Source organism: Crinia signifera, chromosome 1 (genome assembly GCF_055691185.1).
Source record: "Crinia signifera chromosome 1, ASM5569118v1, whole genome shotgun sequence".
Taxonomy (NCBI): domain Eukaryota; kingdom Metazoa; phylum Chordata; class Amphibia; order Anura; family Myobatrachidae; genus Crinia; species Crinia signifera.
The window spans coordinates 92574934-92597978 of NC_139217.1; the positions used below are offsets into that span (position 1 = coordinate 92574934).

The 23045-nt window shown below is 42.9% G+C and overlaps 1 protein-coding gene across 1 annotated transcript in view; it reads right to left on the reverse strand.

The window, feature by feature from the left end:
- Window positions 1-23045, reverse strand: part of SNX25 (sorting nexin 25) — a 189442-nt gene that overhangs the window by 145932 nt on the left and 20465 nt on the right. The window contains exon 2 of the mRNA XM_083170201.1: window positions 4986-5070. Within this exon, the coding sequence (XP_083026327.1) occupies window positions 4986-5070 (85 nt within the window). The remainder of the gene's footprint in view (window positions 1-4985; window positions 5071-23045) is intronic.

A 23045-nucleotide genomic window follows, 5' to 3' on the forward strand; every position in this document is an offset into this window, starting at 1 on the left:
CTAGTGACTGAATATCTGTCTATGTATGCAAATTAGGTCAGTATGATGAAGCACTAGGCCACACTGAAAGCTCCAAGAGTACTACATTGGCCTCCACAGTCACTAGACTTCAAGCCAACAGAGTACGATCACTAGTACAGTAAAAGATAACTGAATCATAGGTAAAAGTTATACCATTTCAAATGTGGGACTTCCCGTCTACAGAGTAACATTGTCAACATGTTCAATGTATTTCTTACGGTTTATAATCGATGTCTATACTTTTTGTACTCTCAAATGTAAGAACCTTGATATTTTATTGACAAGAAAAAAGTTGTGTTCCACCATACTCCCAAATTGGAAGTGAGAAATGTAATTCTGCAAAACATCTGCAATGGCTGCAGTATATCATAAAATTATTTTTCCGCAGGACAGCATCAGTTTAGTGAGGTGTAACTACCCTAGATAACCCACACAGCAGCCGGGAAACAGCTCCGAGGCTGCTGGTAGAAACAGGACACACCTGTGCTAGGTCCAGCAAACACTTCAATTAAGAGCTATATATCATAGATTTGCACATACTCCATGCTGCAGGGAGGACGTCACAGTTAAAACACTTCAACCCACGAAACCTAGCCAATACTGTTCATTGCAGAAAAGATTTCCATTGCGTCATCGTGGAAAGTCAGAAACTTTCACAATTCTACCCCACATAAAATCAACTTAAAAATAACAGTGGTGTGTGGGAGTTTAAAGCTGTAATACCATTCAAAAGGTTCTGGGCCAGATGTACTAAGCCTGAAAAGTGATAAAATGGAGAGTGATAAACAGCCAGCCAATCAGCTCCTACCTGTGATCTCACAGGCTGTGTTTGAAAAATGTCAGGTAGTAGCTGATTGGCTGGTTGTTTATCACTCTCTATTTTATCACTTTTCAAGCTTAGTAAATCTCACCCTCTATGTGGTAAGAACACAACTCTAACAGGACACACAAGCTTTGGCTTGTCATTAAATCTATAAATACACAACACAAGACGTTTTCCTATGTTTACTACTAAGAAAATACTGTAGATATTATTTAGGATCTTCAAATACTTTACAAAATGTAAGATTTTGAGCTCAAAGTAGCTCAGATTTCACGTTTTGAGCTCAAAATCTCCTGAGTGTGAATGGCGAGGTGGAGAGCGCTGATGCGTGCTCCAGCGGCTTTACCGGGCGTCGGCCGAGTAAGCACTTTCCACAGTCTCCTACTGTGGAAGGTGAAGATCACTCAGTGTGTATACACTGATCGATTTTTCAGCAAGCGATTTTTTTACATTTTGCCCAGTGTATATGCATCTTTCGTTCAAGGACAATGCCTGGTAATGAGCACTATGTGCCCATGCACATGACAGGAAAATTAGCCCATTCTGTAATGCACAAGAGAATAAAGATGACTGAGCAGATGGGTGCAGAGCGTGTCTCACCAAGAGCGTTGGTTTCATCTCCCGCAGCAGGCTAAGCTCCGGCATGTATAGTGATCGCTAACTTGTGTAACATACACCAGGACAGATTCTTTGCCTCACAGAAATAACAGAAGTAAAAACACACACACCTACAAATGCAACATGTAAGCCTCTGACAAGGAAAGAACCACTCTCCGCTTATCACTCTGCTTTAATCTTTCACTCCAGAACATAAGCCTCCACTGTCCATCTCCTCGGTGGAGCGACAATAAAAAGGAGCACTCCTGCACCTGCTGCCCATGTCTCCAACAGCTCTTCCATTGTGTCTAGCAGCCCATAACCTCCAGTACCAGCCCATAACCTCCAGTACCAGCCCATAACCTCCAGTACCCCGCTGACTTTACATCAGTTACATTATGTTAGTAACATCACGTATTATATGAAGGTAAAGCTGCAGCATAAATATAGTGATGTCAGGGAATGGACACACTTGTAGATGCCTCTTGATGGAGATATATATATATTTTGCTAAAAACTTTTTTTGGTACCTGTTTCCTAGCACGGCGCCCATCGCATCGTATACCATAAGCCTTACAATGGTATGCGATGTGACGCGACAGCACCCGATCTTATACAATTTAAAATCGTATACCATTGTTTATGGCATACAACCCTAATGGGTGCTTTCAATGTTAAATGGCCCCCTATAAGATTATTAATTGTATAAGCACCGTAATGGGTGCTTACAATGTTAAAAGCACCCCCACTATCAACGCCAACCCGAAGCGTGGCGAGCTCAGCGAGCCTGCAAGGGGCGGCGGTACGCGTCCTCCGATCTTTCCATACCCCCACTATCCACGTCGGCGTGGAGTTGATTTTATATAGTGTGGGGAGCGCAGCGAGCCACCGAGCCCCGCGAGGGGGCGCGGAATACATGTAAAGTAATACGCGTGCACTCGCCACGCTTCGGGCTCGGTGGCTCACCACACTATATAAAATCAACTCCACGCCAACGTGGATAATGGGGGTATGAAAAGGTCGGAGGACGCGTACCGCTACCCCTCGCAGGCTGGCGGCGCTCACCACGCTTCGGGTTAGCGCTGATAGTGAGGGTGGCGTGGGGGCAATGTTCCCTCTAATTTTACGAAGGCTGTGTGCGGCAAAATATTTTGGCTGTGCAACTTTTGAAGGAGATTTTTATTTTTGTGCGTCACTTATATATAACTGGAAAATGATGTTCAGCATTTGTGTTAACTTTACTTCAATATGATATTAAACATTTAAACATTCAAAACACAGCACATGATGTAGTTAATGGGTGAAACACACATTAATTGAGTGCACAACTGCAAAAAGGGACCACTTCTGCTTTGTGCGCTCTGTTGTCATGTCTGTGCGCACACTCGTCGAGTTGTGTGCGCGCGCACGAGCGCACAGCTTAGAGGGAACACTGCGTGGGGGGTGCATTTTACATTGTAAGCAATATACTTATACAATTAAAAATCATATAGGGGGGCCATTTAACATTGAAAACACCCATTAAAGTGCTTATACAATTTAAAAATTGCATTGCATGCATCTATATGGCATGCGATGCGATACAATGCATAACATGCCCTTTTTTTTTATCTCAAGGGGAATGTTCCTGGTTTTCATAATGTCCTCAATACAAAGGCCTCTCCGATGTTCTAAAGAGGAGGTTCCCCATAAGATAATGGTTGTGAGCTTGAATTGGAGACTCAGCTGCAAACTTTTCAATACTATTTACATTGTGGGAAATATATATCCAAACTTGGACTGTTCCATGCATGTGCATAACAGAAATGGTTCATGTAACACACAGTGCATACAGGTGGTCTATGTGCTAAGCCTTGGAACGAGATAAAGTGCCAGCCAATCAGCTCCTAACAGTTCTTTTTCAAACTCAGCCTGTATCATGGCAGGAATTGGTTGGCAGTTTATCTCCAACCACATGATCTCTCTCAGAGGGGTAGATGTATGAATCAGTGATACTTTCTCACTGTCAAATCAGCTCCTGTCTGTTAAATTACATGCCATGTTTAAAAAGGAACAGTTAGGAGCTGAGTGTACTTTTTTTTTTATGAGCGACTAGCGATGGTTGCTGATGAAAAGGATACACTGTTGGGGGAAGCCGCTGGTCGCCGGGAAGCTGCCTGGGGTAGCCGCTGGTCACAGGGGCATGTGCCTGCGACCAGCAACCATTGCAGTGCTGGTCGCAGGAGCCTGCTTCCGGCGACAGTCTCCCCATACACACGGGGATATGGTGTGTATGGCTAGAATTACACAATGTGTATGGAGCTTTAGTATATTGACCCCTTTATTACTGATCTGGACATAATTATCATAGAAAGTTTACATAATGTCATCTTTTACACATCATCTTGACTGAAAAAATATTGCCGTGTGTAAATCCATCCTCCAATATTACTTGCACAGACATGTTAATGTGGCAGCACAAACATTGCTCCTATGATGCACCATCAACCCAATCTCAACCTCATTTGATTTTATGTTGGAAATATAAACTAAACTAAAGCATCATATTTGTATAGCCTCCAGAAGTCTATGTTCTACAGATCACCAAGGTCACTGAATTACAGCCATTGAATCGCTTTCAAAAGATCTCCATGCACTAGTGCGATTTCAGCCCTTTTCCCACAATTTCAATGCATCAAGCCGATAAACTGGCAAAAGTGTCGAAAAAGTGCCTTTTATGTCTGATCGGATGAGTGATCCCCTGTGCATCGGATTAGATACGCAGATAGTCGGTGCTGCAACAAGGATTTATCGTAACCCCGGCCAATGAATAGGATCCCATGCAATATATGGGATTGTGTGACTGCACACAATGAATCGCATGTGATCCAGCGACCAGGACCTGTCGGGCCATTTCAAGAGAGATCGCACGCAATTTCTCGTTATAGTGTATGGTGTCCTAAATGTCTGATAAATTAAAATGATACTTAGAGACATAGGTCAAAGTGCAATCATTAATAGGCAGCACTGGTCTCCAGTGAGGTTTACAGGGTTGAACTGTCTAGATCTGGGGTAGCCAACCCTAGTCCTCGAGAGCTACCAACAGTGCATGTTTTGCAGGTCTCCTCACAGTATCACAAGTGAGCTAATTAGCTCCATCTGAGTATCTTTTAAAATGTGTCAGTGATTAATGAGTGCAGCTGTGCAGCAGCTAGGTTGTCTGGAAAATGTGAACTGTTGGTAGCTCTCGAGGGCTAGGGTTGGCTACCACTGGTCTAGAACAATCTCTTCTATACGCAATGGTCTTTCAGGACCTGGCAATAATAAATCTATTTGTATTTTTGTTCTTATCGTGTACAGAACTTTATGACATCTCAAATTATTTTCCAGCCTCATCATTGCTACTGTGATCTATGTCTGGGCACACCGAGCTATTTCCAACTTGCTATAAAGTGCCTGCAGGCTACTGTGGAGAGGCAATCGGAACCAATTATATTCTTCAGGAGAAAAGAAAAAAATTAAGCATCGGCCAGAGAAGGAGTAACAGGAATTGAACTTTCCTTACCTTCCTTTAGAGCTTTATCCATACTGTGACATATCACCGCTCTCCTGAGCTGAATGGGTTCATGCAAATGCAACGAATTCAAAATCTGAAACAGAATAATGACACTAGTTTATTACAGCTTATAACTTATGTTCTGCGATTAGTAAGGCACCGCCATCTACTCACTTTAGAAGTAGCCACATGGTCATCTGAATCTATTATTCATCTTATCAATGTACGAATAACTAGCACTGAGGCATACAAACAAGTGTCTTACATCTCCATGAAGTCACTAGCTTACACTAGGCTGCATCGCGAAGATTATTAGTGTAACACACACAGAAAATGACATATCGCCAACAGTGTGTAGGTAGTGCATCCACTATATACAATATACAGGTAGATTTAGTTGCCATCTCCTCCTTTCTGGGCAAACCCACAAAAGCTACCTGGCTATGGTCTAATGGAAGCACCAGCATGTGTATTGAAGTCAATGCCTACCAATCCTATGGACATTTTGGATTTACAAATCTCCAATACTACCCATCAGCGATGTACGCACAGAAAACCATTGGTGACCAATTTCCCTTGAACTTCACCAGTGTCCTGGATGAAAGATGTGGTGCATACACACTGAATGATTTTTCGAAAGATCTATCTACAGTCAATAGGCTTTTTATTTTAAAGGTATCCAAATTGAGCTGCGGATACGCACATCATCATTCCTAGTTCGTAGATTACGCATTGAAATAGATTTTGACCAATATCGTTCAGAATAGCCAAAACAAACGATATTGGTCAAAAATATCATACAGTAGAGTAATTATTTTGATGAAAATAATAAATAAGACTTGTTTAAGTTTGATACCCTTGTAACATCAGCTAGCTGTCCCAATATTGCTGCATGTCCAGTCCAAAAAATGTGCATATTAATATTTAATTACATACGTGTGCAAATGTACATGCATTATGTAGAACGGAAGGAAAACAGATTAAAAAAAGTATTAATACTGTATAATATACAGTATATGAAATGTCTATTTGGCCTACTTCCTGTAGCAGCCTGGATTCAGAAACAAAGGGATGTCTTAGGAAAAATACTGAGGGAAGTCATCATTAAAATCATAATGACTGTGTGTGAGGACTCAAAAATAAATCTGTTTAGTTATACTTTAATTTGTTATTTATAAAATTGAAAAAGAATCCGTTTAATCAATTGATGCTAAAATGACTTAATTGAAATTGACATTCGCATGGGTATAATTGCTATATGTCTGTGTATGCATTCATCAGCCAGCACACTAATAGCTTCACATTGTGATCTGGCCATGCAAACAGTAAATATAAGTTGGCCAGTGTACGGAGACAGAGGGCCGGATCCAAAGGTGATTCGGACGCAGTACAACAACAGTGCAACAATAATTGCTCAGCTATACAAACTCAGAGTTGCGTAACATTTTGCATCCGCCTCTGAATCAGACTCATTGTCACCTGACAAAAAAAACCCATAACTTACTACAGGTTGAGTATCCCGTATCCAAAATGCTCGGGACCAGGAGAATTTTGGATAACGGATTATTCCGTATTTCGGAATATTTTAATATTTCAATGATGTATTTTGAAGTATCTTGCATATATGCTGCATAAACACATAATATACACACAAATATATTTTATTACCACATAAAATACACACAAATATATTTTAATTGTTCAAAAAACAAGGTTTCAAAACGTGAAACAAAATGTGAGTACTATCTCAGCACTGAATTTGAATGCCAAGCAATCATTGTCTTGCACATATATAGTGCCAGTTACATATCATGTCCCCAGTGATGCTGTTACAAATGTCCCCAGTGAGTTTTTAGCAAAAAAAAAAAAAATTTCACTTTCTGGAAAGTCCGTATTTCGGAATAATTTGGATAAAGGATATTCGGATACGGGATACTCGACCTGTACTAATAACTGTTCATTGTAAGCAAGATAGATACATCCCTATGTCAGTCAGGGAGACAAATTATAATCAATACACAGTCACATACACGCTCTTGTACTTTAGTCAGTGTCAACATCTTTGTGGTACTGTTTACCCTGGAAACAGCCTCAAAACAAGCTGGAAGGCACTCTGCCGGGCTCTTTGATCGAACATATGATCACAGCAAATTAGGACAACAACCAGCACTGAAAGGAACTGCCCATAGACAGATGCACTGTAGAATATTCAGGAGGAGACGGACACATCACACGATGCATCTGGAAATAAGCCTAAAATATACACAAGAGCATTTACCAAGCAACAAGCCAAAAGTCAGAAAATATTAAAGGACAGATGTGCGTTTCAACCAACGGTCAGACTAAGGGATAGCTCAGGAGGACACTGGAAACTGTGTCCATGGCGACTGTGTCCCCATTCGGGTCAAAAAAACCATGTCGACCTTTTGACTGTCGACCTAGTCCCATGTCGACTTAATGACTGTTGACAAACTTGCTGTAGACCAAACTATCCCAGCCCCTCTTCCAAAAGGCCCCTTCTTGTTGCATAAGAAGAAATTTCATCCACAAACAGATTTCTATTCCGTGGCCCCCACCTTGCTCATGCCAAGAAAAAGGCATGGTTTCCCCTGGCATGGCACAAACATGCAGACTTGGAACAGATTTGCTCCCACAAATGTTAAAAGCCAAGACCAAACGCATGTGTGTAAAAAGCTGAAATGGAGTAATGGAAATGTTTCCCTCCTAATGTTGGGAATACCCAGATAGACATTTTATCTTACAGTCTGGAAACCCAGCAGATACCATGGCCCATATACTGGTGGAGATGTATCAAAGCTTGATGAGATATAGTGGAGAGATAAAGTACTAATGAATCCTCCCCTCATTTTACAGGCTGTGTTTAAAATATTTTTTTACTTTCTCTTTAACCTTTAGCTCTCTAGAAGCTTTGATAAATTTCCTCCACTGTCAGAGATCTAACATATATGTAGTGTTCATTCTAGCACCCGCTATCTTTGAAAACCCATGCAGCTCCTCTTCCCTGCCTGGGGTGTCGCTATCTGCTGCAGTGCTTCTAGCACAGCGTGGTCTGTATATCAGCACCGATATGCAAACCAGACGTGTGCTAGAAGCACTACAGCAGACAGCGGCACCCCAGGCAGGGAAGAGGAACTGCATGGGTTTTCAAAGATGGCCGGTGCTAGAATGAACACTATATATGGCTACATGATATCTGCGTACTACCATTTGAGAGGAGTCACTTCCACCTTCCTTCCTTGTTGGGCAGGGACAGCATACAGTCTCCGATGCGGCCGACTTGCAGTTCACACATAATTAGAACTGTCAAACATGCTAGATTTATTCTGCGTGTTCGACAAAACTACAGTGTAGCCTCGACTGACACCAAATGATCTAATCAGCTCGATTAAGGTAAATGCATCTGGTTAATGAGAAATAGAACTTTCCAGGTAGAGCAGACCAAGCCACACTACAATGTGACCCTGCCTATAAAGACATCATGGGTGCTTCTGGTGTAACAAGAGAGCTAGACTATCTACGGTCATAAAACAGCATGTAGAACTATATAGGTGACATGAAACTTCTGGTTATTCATGCACATTCCTAGTGCAATAACTGGTGCGTTTGTTGTGTAAATCTGTGCATGCACACCTACAGTAGCTACTGTTCACAGCCATGAGGAGGATTAAAAAAGGGCTGCAGTGTCCATCAAGTGTTCCCCAACATCCCGGCACAATGCTGGAGATGCGGACTCTCCCCAGGTACCCCCCTTCACATTCGGTGGGATTGCCCCATAGTAGCCGCTTTCTGGAAACATGTTCACTCCCTCGCTAAACAAATCACGGGCTTGCCCATCCCAGCGACTCACGAATTCTGGCTGCTAAGTTTAATGGACTTCCCCATACATCAAATAAGAACTCTCTGTTACGGCATCTGATAAATGCTGCCAGAGCCACCATACCATGCTACTGGAGATCTAATGTGCAACCGCCGCTATCGAAGTGGTTCCTCTCAATTCACCACCACCTGGATTAATTGGCTACAATTCAAAGAGACAGCAGAATACAAACACCATATGCTACCTCCCTCCACTACGACACCCTAGGCTGAGTTGCTGCTAGGGCTCCCTTTCCCAGTTTCCCTAACCCGCTTCTTATAATCTGCCTCCCCCTTCTTCCCCTCCCCTCTTTGACACCTCATCTTTACGCAAATGTACCGAGTTTATGATGGTTTATTTTCTTATGTCGCATAACTTGACACGTACAAATGTTTCTCTTAAAATCTGTTTATTTGCTTCTCCAACATATTATGGATATTTAAATGACTACAGCAAATGATGTATGTCTTGTAATGTGTGACATACTTCCGCTAACTGTACAATGTCTTGTTCATTCCTTTAATCTTCAATAAAACAGAATTTGCAAAAAAATAAAAAAAAGGACTGCATATGCTTTCTATGCCAGGATGGTTTTATTAGTGCCAAGCCAACGTGGTGTGACACCTGGACTGCCCAGTCCTGTACAATAGCATTATGTAATCTATGAAGCGTTATGTGACATACCCTTACCTGTGATTGCACTTTGTAAGCTTAGTACATCTCATGCTCTGATCTACCCTTGCTTGTATGCTTATAGCCGTAATGTACATTGCTACACCAATCTTTACTGGTGACATTCACTTAACATAAAGGTGCAACCTAATAATTCAAGTGTAATACTGGGCAGTGATCATGTGCTACATGAATATTCTGTATCACCAAAGATGGTCGGCACTGGTGTCTGTTATAGGTCAGTGTAAGGAATGATACAAAGGCTACAGACTGCATCAAACTATTGTGTTGTCTATTGTTTGCAGCAGAACATAAAGCGAGAGGCAATCAGCTCAGGAGAACAGTTGCAGCTCTAGACCAAAAGGTCAGGTCTGGAAATAGTAGCCACATAAATAAGGATATCTAATAAAAGAAGGTATGCTGAATTACAAGTGATATATACGCATTTTTTTTTTCTTCCCCCAAAAAATAAAAAAAAAACTGGAAAAAAACAAGTCTGAAGAAAATAAACTTCAAGTGGAAAATCACAGTCATAACAAAAAAGAGAATCGTACTGTGAGAATTAAAGAGCAGTGATTGTGTCTGCACAACAACAAAATAAGGATGCCTGCCACGCTGGTGGCAGCTACAAGGGATGCTAATAACACCAAGTAAAGAACATTGCTGACTGAGCGCATTCATTAGACAACATCATTATTTAATACCATGCTGTGCACGTTCGCCTAGTATGAGATTCAAGTTCTATCTGCGGTGACAACTAAATTCCAAACTGAACAGAAAACATAATAGTAACAAAATGAAAATAAAAGGAGCAGAGCAATCAGCGTAGCACAGGAATAGCCTACTTGACAGATATTACATGGCCAAAAGTCTGTGGACACTGACTCACATCCATGTGTTTGACATTTCATGCAAAAACCTGGCATTAACGTGGAACTGGTCCTTTCTTAGCTGCAATCGGTTACATGGCTGCAGGGATTCACACTCACACAACCAAAAGAGCATTAATGAAGAGGGACACTGTTGTTGGGCTAATAGGACCTAGCTCTAATTCACCCCAAAAATGTTCAATAGGGTTGAGTCAAACCACTTTCTGAAGGACCTGGCATTGTGCACAAGGGTAAGGTCACGTTTACTCAGGAAAGGGCCTTCTCCAAACTGTTTCAACAAACTTGGAAAGCACAATTGCCTTCTTTCATTTAATTTTTGGCTATAGAATTAGGTTTTCCTATTGGCCCAAGCCACATCAGAAATGATCATCACACACACCATTATTCCACCTCCACCAAACTACAGATGGCAACATCCGGGCAGAAAGCATTTTTTGGCATTCGCCAAGCTATAGTCTGTTCAAGTACCATATTGTGACGTGTGATGTGATTCATCACTCCAGAGAAGAGGATTCACTGACCTAGAACATAATAGTGATTTGCCTTGCACAGGTGTAGATGATGGCTAATATAGCTTATGGCGTTCTAGGCTTATACGCAGCTGCTCACCCATGTAAATGCTATCCAATAGACACCTTTTGTTGCTTCCAGAGGCTTGGTAGTGAGTTTATAAACAAAAAGACAAATGATGCACTCCAGCACTCGCTGTGGCTTACTTCTGTGTGACTGAACCTCAAGCAGAACTTTAGTACCACCAATTCTGCTGCTAATGCTTGGTTATGGAGGTGACATGTCTGTATGCTTCAAATATACACCCACTGGCAATTATGGCTAAAATGGCAAAACATACTAACTAGAAGGGGGTGTCCACATACCTTTGGCCATGTAAACTGCACTCTGCAAACTAAGGGATATACAGTATGTTACAGACACGGTAGTGCTGTAGACCTTCCATGGCATTGGAATTGCTGTATGCAATTAAGGTTTCTATTCCTCTTCATCGCATGATACCTATCCTTCCAAATGTCAGATGACAGACAGACATATATATATATATATATATATATATATATATATATATATAGCTATATCTATACATACTGTGCACAAGTTTATGGTAGGTGTGGGATAAATGCTGCAAACGGAGAATGCTTTCAAGTTAACATCTCATCAGGGGTTGGAATAATTTGGTCTACAGCAAGTTGGTGGACAAGCATTAGGTCGGCATGGGTCTAGGTCGAAACAAGCAATAGGTCAACAGGGTTTGGTGGACAGTCCAAAGGTCGGCATGGGGGTTTTCACTTTTTTTTTTACCCAAATGTCGACACAGTCGACATGGACACAGTTTCCAATGCACCGCATCACCTCGCTTCACTCGCAATGCTTCCGGCACGGTGCCTTGCTGTGCTCGGCACACTATTTTATTCTCCCACCACGCCCTAGAGGATGGTAGGGCATGAAATACCGCCTGACGGCATGTCGGCTCAAAAAACAGTGAAAAACCCCAAGTCGACCTTTTCCCTGTCGACCTAGACCCTGTTGAGTTAATGCTTGTGTCAACCTAATGACCTGTTGACCTAACGGTGTCGACCATGCTTGTTGACCAACTTGCTGTAGACCCAATGACCGTATCCCCTCATCAGGCACCAATAAACACCAGCAGGAACAAGGAACACATAAGATGGAACATCTGGGTAAGTTACTACGGTTACCATCTTAACTGTTCCTCCACTACCCTGACGTGGCACCCATTTCTTACATTTGAGGTGACTGCTCAATGTGAAGCGGACACTCAGTAGAAAAATATTCTAGCACTGGGACTGGACATGGATTACATCTCTATACAGAGAGGATGGTTCTATCCTGACATCCTGATCAGAACAGACTCATCACACAAAATTAAACGTGGTATCCATTAGGTACAAAATGCTCTGTTTCTGGACTTCCTTACCTGTGGCAGTTGCAGAGGTGAGGCTGCAGCACAGTTCAATATTCAAAAAGGGGAGCCATACCTAATGCCACCCCAAGCATCACTGTCCTGGACTCACTGGCAGTTGATGTGCACTGAGAGTTATATAGTGGCAGTCGCAGGGTCCCCTAGCAGCACAGAGTATATAAGGAGATGCCTAATGCTCTGCGCTCCAACGTAAATTAACAAACTAATTTTATTTATACTGTGTGTTTAATATTTATAATTATTTTTGTAAACAAAACATTCTTAAAATCACGGGCAACGCCGGATACTCCAGTTAGTATGTGATCGATAGAGATATATATCTATCTAGAGCTATCTATCTATATTTATTTATTTATTAAGAGTTTCTTATATAGCACAGCATATTCCATTGCACTTCTATCTAGATCTGGGATAGCCAACCCTAGTCCTCGAGAGCTACCAACAGTGCATGTTTTGCAGGTCTCCTCACAGAATCACAAGTGAGCTAATTAGCTCCATCTGTGTATCTTTTAAAGTGTGTCAGTGAGTAATGAGTGCAGCTGTGCAGCAGCTAGGTTGTCTGGAAAATGTGAACTGTTGGTAGCTCTCGAGGGCTAGGGTTGGCTACCACTGATCTAGATCTATGTAGATCTATCTTTCTATATGCACACACACACACACACACACACACACACACACACACTAGTAAGCCCCGCTCAAAACAAAATGCTTCAAAAGCTAGAAGTAGTTTCACTTGCTGCCAACAGATGGCAGTGTTTCAGTGACACATGGACACTAGACATATATATAGGATATATATCCTGTGCGCTGGTAGATCACGGTAAGTAAGTGTACAAAAAGTAGATCCCGGTTACAAAAGTCCAGCCACCCCTGGTGTAGAACATAGGAAGACAAATGGGTGAAGTATACACAGATAACACTGTGTAGAGTATGCAGACTGCGGTTACACAGATTAGACATAGAGAAAAGCGTGACATTGGGACAGGGAAAGATGCATCAATCACTCATGGTACTTATAAAATGGACATGGTCATTGTATTAAATAAATCAGTTTACTTTTTAAAGTAGTAAAAAAAAAAAAAGTAAACTGAATAAACTCATACATTCATGTACTTATTCTGCAAAGAAAATAAGATTATATAAACTAACAATCTTAACAATTACTCAAAGATTCTTACTCTTTTTGAACTTTTAAGGATTATGTGGGGGAAAAAAATAAATAAGAGTTTACAATTTCCCTAAGGTTACCATGGTAATCTATTGTATGTACTGAAAAGACACAGTTGAAGCAATTAATTTCACATATCTTTTTATAAGGAGGGCTACAGAGGTCAAAGACATGAGAAGAATCGGGAAGCGCATACAACATTACCACACTGGGAAATACTGAGACCCGAGAGCAATCATCCCTGGATGCTAGCTTTTATCTCTACTTATTCCTCTTACCACACAGCCTTCAAGCGGAAAAGCCAAGCTGCAGGCCCAGTGGTACGTTTGTGTCCATACTGGACAAGATTCTGTCACTCAGCAGCAGCACACTGGCTACGCATCGATTTATTTTGGGGTTACTGAGGCCTATTCAAATCAGTGGGAGGATAAATGGTCAGTAGGAAAGGCCAATAGCAATTTTCCTGAAATGTCCCACAATGATTAATTTGGGGGTGACATTGTTTGCAACATCCACTGACTGAGTTGCATGTACAGGCAATGGGGCAACCATGTCACTAGCAATGGGAGTAATAATAATTTGTCATAACGACATGTGTACCCAGCATAACCGATCTTAAAATTTGTGTACACAAAAAAAAAAGGTTTGCTTTCTACAATTAGTTCATCAAAAAGGAATCAGACATAGCAACAGAATATCGAAAGGATGAGACATGTTAGGTCAAAAGACGTCAGGTTAAGCAACTGAAGCATTTTGACAGTGACCATTGTCTACACAGTACACAAATATCAAGAATGGTGACCGAACACCCCTGGTGGCCTAGCAGTCACATACTCGGACAGGGTGTCAGCATTGGCTACAGTGTCTCCTTCCAATCCATAGTGGTCATGTACAAGCAGCTCTAGAGTTGCAGACAGTGCAAAAGGTGGTGGGGGGTGATAAGAGAACCATGCTGCTTCACTAGCGACATCCCCCGATTAAGCTGAATGTACAAACGACAAAAGATGCTGCTAGCAACCAGCGATGTTGTAATCACGTCATTATTGGCAAATTCATTTAATAATATCTAGTGTGTACGCAGCTTTACGCAAGCCTCTTACTGTAGCCTAACCCTCCAGACCGTGCTTAACCGTCGTCATTCTGAGAATGTTGCAAAACAAAGGAGAGATAGACTTATCAAAAAGAGAAACTTGAGGAGGAAACAACGGCCCATCAGCTGCCTCAAGCACAAAACTAGGCCTCAGTTGCCTTTTGGTCTACCGTACATCGTTTGTAAAACCATGCAGAGCCAGAGATAGCAACAGGGGCCCAATTACTGGATGGTGCCCTATAGTATGGAAAATGCTTTTCATCGCTGCCCTATGACCACATTATTTCCTATACTCTTTTCCAGGAGGCTACTAGCATGTATGGGATCTATCAGTACGAATACGGAAATTAAACCTCATGAAAAGGAACCTGCAGTTCTAAGAAAGAGCTACAATTCATTACATGAGAGTTGAAATGACCAACTAAGTGAAATGTTTGCTCAATACAGCCAGGCCAAGGAACGGAGTGCATTTATTTTAATGGAGCATTTTATTCATTTATATTGTTACTAAGATTCCTGGATTGTTCAATACCTCCTTTGTTTTCCACATAACCATGAAGGAAACTGGGCATAATAGAGATTCATTGATCTCCTAGTGTTTCATCAACACAGACAGCAATATCATAAGATGCTCTACATTTACCTAAAGGAAAGAATTTCTGTACACCTACTGCAATTTATCGCAACAAACCTCATCAGTTCTCTCATGGGAGTATAGAAGTCTCATGTTAAATATTTTTAGCACCCAGTGCAAAAGAATATAGCAACTGGATGATGGAATAAAGTCACTATCTTCATTCTTTCTATACTAGAACTAAACAGACTACCAGCCAATAGGCAGCAGATTTTTAAAGAAAATTTTGGTGGTATCAATTTTAAAAAAATAATCATCTCCAGTGTCTGAAGGGTTTAACTATTGAAAAAACGGTCACCACAGAAAAGGACCTTGCTTAGCTGTGCCATGGACAAGGGAACGCGTATGCATGAAACAATTTTATACGGCAACAAAGCAAATTCCACAACCTTTGGGGAAACGTAATAAACCGCTGACAGCGAGAAAGCAAACAGAAATAAAGTCCCGGCCAATCAGCTACTGACTGTCTTGTTAAACACTGTGTTTGAAAAATGACAGCAAAGAGCTGATTGGTTGGTAGTTTAGATCTTTACACTATCACTCTAAGTACATCTTTCTTTGTAAGCATAACATTGCTACTACATGAAAGATGCCAAACCCTACTGAGGTATGTACAGATCCAGAGGAAAGCATGGCCGAGGACCGCTACAGATATAAACAATGGCAGATTTAAGAATTCCTTTGCAACGATTTTGCGAAAGGTTACTTTATTCTTAACACAATCCTAAAGTTCTCCTTTAACATAAATTTGAAAACATAGGTATATGTGATATTTATTTCTATTTATTAACCTACAGTAGTGTTGTCCATCTTCTTTCTTACTTGTTAAGCAATGAGAAAATGAGAAACTGAGCAAATCCTAACTTTCTTTGGGCGGGATTCTCTAATATCTGCACCCCCCCATCCACCGCACATCGCAGGCTACCGCAGACATAATTATCGCATATGCAGTAACATATGCAATAATTATGGCAAAGGACAGCTCTGTCCTTTGTGGTGAGCCAGCGATTTGCAGCGGGTCCTGCTGGTTTCCCCCTCCCTCACCCGGCTTATGTGTTGCTGCAGGCGGGTAGGCTCTCCTCCTCATCCCTGCACCCAGAAGAGGATTTGCAGTGCAGGGAGGAGGAGGACACAGGTGAGGAGGTAACCCCGTCTTTATGGTATAACAACAGGGTTTTTACCACATTTTTAGTTTAGGGAATCCCGCCCTTTACCTGATACTTGCTCTGGTCAATCTGAAACAGAATAGTATTTTCAGCACTTGAAACACAAATTAGCATGCACAGTACAGACCATGTATTTCTCATAGATAATGATAACTATAATTAACTCCAGTCAAGCAGTGTTCATCGTGGTATGCCACCGCAGGAGACATGAAGTGTGCATGTTCACTAATGCCTATGGTTAACAACCGTGATAAAACAAACCTGGTAGAAACAAACCAACATGGAGGTAGGAGGGCCCTGCTCGCAAGCTTACAATCTATACAATGACTTTGTAGTTGAACTGCTCTGTAACTAAAAAACTAGTCCGACTTCTCTGAGGCACAAGTCATACCGGATTTCCCTTAAACTTTCCCAGCAGCTCCCCGGGAGTCCCTCCATTGCACAGTTTACACTGTGGTGCCAACCCGCAGTGTAGACGGAAGTGGCGCTTAGAGATGACATCATCTTCAAGCGCCTGGACCGCTGCTCTGGGGGCAAGCTCAGCACCAAGGTAAGCTGCTGTGCTAACCCCCAGCCCCCTTCTGCGAGGTTAATGGATGCCACACACAGGCATCCATTCACCTCCTCCCTGCCTCCACTGCTGTCTGCAGAGTACAGCAGCAGAGGCTGTGTGCGCCACCTGCCCAACCTCCATACTGACTGTTGGGCGCTGCGGTCTGGGGGTTGGCTTCCCCATTGCTATAAACAGGAAGACCCGGTGTACCCATTTACACTGCCCTCTACCCAGGTCCTAGCCTTGTTCAACCCAGGTCAGGACCTGGGTAGAAGTCCCGTGTAAATGGACAAGAGTTGACCCATTTACACCGCTGACCCAGGTTTCTGCAGGTTTACTCACATGTGCAAAGACTTGTTAAATAATTTGATAGTTTGTGAATTGTGCATGGCTAGCCCAAAATAAAATGGAATTAGATGCCAGTCTATTCAATTTCAACCCTTTTCCCCACTATTGAAGGCATTTTTTATCCATGTCTATTTACTTTTCTTTTTGGGGGGGGGGGGCATAAGTGAAAAATGCAGCCGGCGAGCAGGGATCGGGGAAAACAAGCAATCCTCTACATTGATTAAACTTTCCTTTTTCCCCTGGGAATTATGTTTTTCACTGAAGTGTCTCTTCAGTCATCACAGTGTCCATTGGTTTTACGGTGCACTAAGGGCAAGGGGAAAACAGACTATACTATGATGTGCGTTTTTGAGGTTTTATTCAATGATACATGGGGGTTTGTTTGAGATGGACTCACTGCGCTGCTACAGAAGGATCTAACAGAAGATCTTCCTGAGGATTTGAAAACAGATATATTAGCTGCATTCTCTGGAGGATCTATTCAAGACTGAACTGGTGAAATATATATATATATACACATATACATATACACACACACACACATCTTGTCTGGGAATAAACAGAGTCACTGACTTGTATTGTGTATTGGATAAAATGGACAATCTGCCTATTAATCCTGGATTGTTTTTCCTCAATTGGTCAGGATAGAGCTTTGAGCCTGTGGGGGGTCAACACATGAAAAAGGTAGACCTGGCTAAGGTCAAAAGTGTCGGAAGGTCGACACGAGCATAAGGTCGACTGTCAAAAGATCGACATGAGTTTTTTACTTACACGTAAGCCGACGTGGACACCATATCAGTGTACCATATCAGTGTACCGTGCTCGGCACACTATTATATTCTCCCTCCACATCTAGTGGATGGTAGTGTATGACCTGCTTTGGAAAGAAACTCATGTAGACCTTTTGACTGTCGACCTTCCCATTGTCGACCTATTTCTTGTGTCAACCTTTAGTGGTCTACCGAATGTATGTCAACCTTCATAGGCTCACTTCTCCTCCCTTATCACTGCTTCATACATCAGCCCCATTGCGCCTAATTTAGTAAAGCCGGCAGATTGTGCCTAATGCCAGTGTGTGGTCTCAAACTGCGGTCGCATTGTTAAGAGTGTGAACACAGTGTAAGGGCTCAGTCGGAGAGGGGGGGCACGCAGTTGCTGTGCCACAAAACTTGGTGGTCGTGTACATGGCTTCACAGCTAGGCTGCGCAGTCAGGGGCTACCAGTGATATGCGAACACGTCGCTGTGTAGCACAACACACATTATAGCTATGCAATGGCAACATTTCGTGAATGCATCATGGGTTGGGGCCTGGCCTGCCCATCTGCAAGCAATAATGAATTAGGCTCAATGTGCGGCTGACAAAGTTATTGGCAGGAAATACCTGGTTTTCACTTTAAGTGGTACCAAGCATACAGTAAGCCAAACAATGGGATGCATTGGGGCATTCTGCCATAAATAATAATTACAAAGTGAGTGTCAATGGACTTCAGGGCTATTTTGAGTTGAATGCAATCGCATATAAATCTTATTAGATGGTTCCTTTGCACCAATGATAGTGTGCATGATGATAAAGAAGAGAAGTATATAAAACTGCTGCTTTGGGTGAATAGATGCATTTAATAACGCTGCAGCAATTACGGTTGACTCATGTGTGGCTCTATCTATGTTCACTTGACTAGACTGCATTATAAGACATCAGCGTACCTGTGCTGACTATTCCAATAGAAACAGTGCTTCACATTATTTAGTTTTTATATTGTTTTAATTATTTTATTTCATATCATTGTATACATGTTATTAAATATTTACATATTGAATACCCATTGGCTTACAACCAGTGAGCTGCTGCTTGTTTCATTCCAAAAAGCATAGATTTTTACTCCACGTCATTTTTATATTTTTGTATTTAAAGTTTCATAATTTGCTTTCTGACGTGCCCAGTTTCAGGCAAAGGTTTGCTTGGTGGAATATTTGAACCCATTTTACCCCCTTAGGAGCAGAATTTTGAAAAATCCCTACTTACTTAGTGGCTACATACAATAACCCTGTTACACCAGACAAAATGACGCTGTTTTTTGCACGGGAGCGCGCAAAAGCCTGGTTTGCAGGAGGTGTAAACGTTTCCATTTGAAATAATTTGGGTCGTGAGACCAGGCTTTATAACCTGGAAAGCAAGCCGGGTTGACACGGGTTCAACTCGGCTCACTGTGCAGTGTAAACTGGTAACAGCGGTCAATGTGACCCAGGACCCGTTCACTGCAATGAAAGCCACTGCTGGGAGATGCTCTTTTCATCTCTGTGATCACCTCCGGTAAAATGTCTTTTGCCCGCTATTATGCCGGGTGGAGATGGCGGTGTTAAAGGGGTTACAAGCCAGGTCGCACCCGGGTCCCAAATCCTGGGTGCGACATGGCTTGCTGGTGTAAAAGTGGTATAGGTTTCCAGACACATGTTCCAGGTCTCCCAGCAAGTGCATGGGGAGAGTGCACATTTTTCAGAGCATAAAGATGATGCACTGTAAATGGCAGGCAGATGCTCTGCCACATAATTCCAAAACAAAAGCAACTTAGATACATATTTTTTCTGCAAATCGACAGACCACGATTTTCATTTGGTATATGTTGTGCCCTGCGCAGACAACGACATCATAGAAAAGTCTTCTTTCAATATTTAGATCACTATTTCCACACCAGTGCCATGGAGTTTTTATTGTTTTTCTTTTACATTTTAACTTAACTTCTAGCACACAAACTATGACCTATGTCCCTCAATGTCGTTTCATTACTGCTTACTATTACCAGTATACTTCAGGTAAGGGGCACATTGGGCATTTAAAGTGCCCTGAATCACAGAAGCCAACAAAGAAAAATTAAATGAAAGGCTACAGTGGCTAATGTCATCTGAAGATAGTGTTAGCTGCGGGGTAACATCGGACAGCTTCACAGTCCCCAAATAAAACTATGTAGGCTACAGCTGCTCTTTGAAATATATGGATATAGAGATAAATACTGCAGCACATCTATTGTATATTGGGCTGATACTTAATATTTTCAGTTGTTTTCAGGGAAATACCACAAATATCATATGATAAATAGGTTCCTCAGAGACCATTCTATTATTACAGTGTCCTCTGTCTTTGCTGTTTACCACATGCAGCACCTTCCAACTTGCGACATTCATGGGAGAGCAAACAAACCCTTCACCAGCGCACCATAAAAACTTTAAATTCACTTCCCTGATAATATGAGGTTCTGGATTCGGTCTCCTGAATATTAGGCATAATAGTCTAATATTCAGGAGACCGAATCCAGAACCTCATATTATCAGGGAAGTGAATGGGTTGGTGAAGGGTTCTCATCTCTTTGTTTGCACACTCATTGAGTTATCTAAATCAACAGCACCGTTTTGCGCACTGAGTAATCCACCTCTTCAATAGTGCATCCGCACATGCATACCACTCACTGGATAGGGAAAAGCCGCTGCTGCGACTGCTTGCAGTCTGCCACGGTATAGAAAAATATACAGCCAATACCTATTCTAGTTCCATTACAATGCAGCCCCACATAAACAGCATGCACTTCTACATTATAGCTCCATTTTAAAAGCAACACTGATAATCATAACTCCATCCACAGATTGCATTATGCATTTGTAACAAGCAACAAAAAGCTCAGCTTGTCATTGCTTAGTAAATGGCAATAATCCTATGGCAGCATCAGTAAAGCACTGCTGGAGAAAGTGCTGATTCTTTCCTGTTAATACGCTTTCCTCTACTCCACCATGGCAGCCAACGTATGGGTTTTCTCCCAACAGGTAGATATCTGGAAAGGAAAGAAAAGACACCTCACCTAGTGTTCCCGCTAGGCTTGTTTTACAGGGCGCTGCGCCCTGCCCCTTTCCAACCCGCCGATTTCCGCCCTGCCCGTTTGTGGCCGCCCTGCACAAGTCAATTGCTGCTGCCGCGCTAGAAATCTCCTCCCGCTGACAGTGTTAAGCTTCTAGCGCGGCAGCGTGTGAAGTGGTCACTCCCCCCTCAGCCCTGCAGTCTGACATGCCGCTCACCTCCTATTGTGAGCGGCTGTCAGCTATTCCACCAACATCCCTCCTCCCCCTTGCCACGCTGACATGCCGCTCACCTCCTATTGTGAGCGGCTGTCAGCTATTCCATCTAGCATCCCTCCTCCCCCCTGCCACGCTGACATGCCGCTCACCTCCTCTTATGTGAGCGGCTGTCAGCTCTTAAGTTTGAGGGAGCATCTCTCCTCCCCTTGCCAGGGAGCGGACCCCATGGAGGATTATACTGTTAGCTTAGCTATAACATCCAGCGCAGCAGCAGCCGGCAGAGCGGTGCACAACTCACCCGGCTGCTGCTGTATCAGAGCAGGTCTGCGGCGCGGCTATTTAAAAGTTGAGCACGGGGGAGCTACAGTGGTAGCTCCTGATTGGCTCGGGAGCCGTCTTGACTTTTCAAATAGTCGCGCTGCGGACCTGCTGTGTGCTCTGATACAGCAGCAGCCGGGTGAGTTGTGCACGGCTCTGCTGGCTGCTGCGGCGCTGGATGTTATAGTATAACCCATCGCGGGGCTGTCGCGCTGCGGACCTGCTGTGTGCTCTTACACAGCAGCAGCCGGGTGAATTGTGCGCGGCTCTGCTGGCTGCTGCGGCGCTGCCGCTGGATGTTATAGTTAACCGCTAACAGTATAACCCACAGCGGGGCTGCTGCTCACATGGTCTGATGACAGGGGCACCAGAGGCTGCTGCAACTGCTCCTGCATGGAGTCCTCCACCGGGAACCCGATGCTTATGTGTCTGATAGCAAAGACACCAGAGGCTGTTGCCAGCACCCCTAGAATAAACTCTGCCAGGACTCACTGCTCTAGGTACAGTAAACAGCACTGCTTCTATTGGGAATGAGGGGATGGGGAAATGGAGAGGGGGGCACAGGGGGATATAAACAGTGATGCCTGTGTCACCCTCTGCTTCTCTCACACTGACAGTCACTACCTCTCCCTTTCACCCATTTCCATCAGTCCCCCTGTCACACTGCTTATTCTCTCTGTCACACTCTATCTATCCCTTTCACCCACTCTTGGTCACCCTGTTCCTCTCACTGTTACCCACGGATTCTTCCTGTCAGTCACCCCCTGTTTGTCATTGTTTTTCTCTGCAACACCCCCTGCCTCTCCCTGTCCACCTCTACCTTCTCATCCACTATCCTCTAATGGTGCCCCCCCCCCCCCCCCCTGTAGTATTTTTATGGATCTGCCCCTGCCTGGTATCAATGTGGCATAATATGTAATGGACATTATGGCATGTGGTTTTATATATAATGGGCATCACAGTGTGTGGCATAAGGTGCAATAGGCATTACGGTGTTTGGTATACAGTGTAATGGGCATTATGGCATGAAGTATAATATGCAATAGGTATTACAGCATGTGGTATAATGTGTAATGGGCATTGCGGCATGTGGTATAATATCTAATGGGTGTTCGACATGTGTAATAGGCATTATGGTGTGACGTTTTGGCACGCACTTTACCTATTGTTAGTTTTCTGGCTCCTACACTTTCATCCTGGCTCCTAGATTTTTTTTTAAATTGTCAAGCCCTGGGTTACGGTATGTGATAAGTTCTGGGGGGGGGGGGGGGTGTCATGTAAATGTGCGCTGGGGGAGGTCTCATGTAAATGGGTGCTGAGGAGGGGGCGGTGG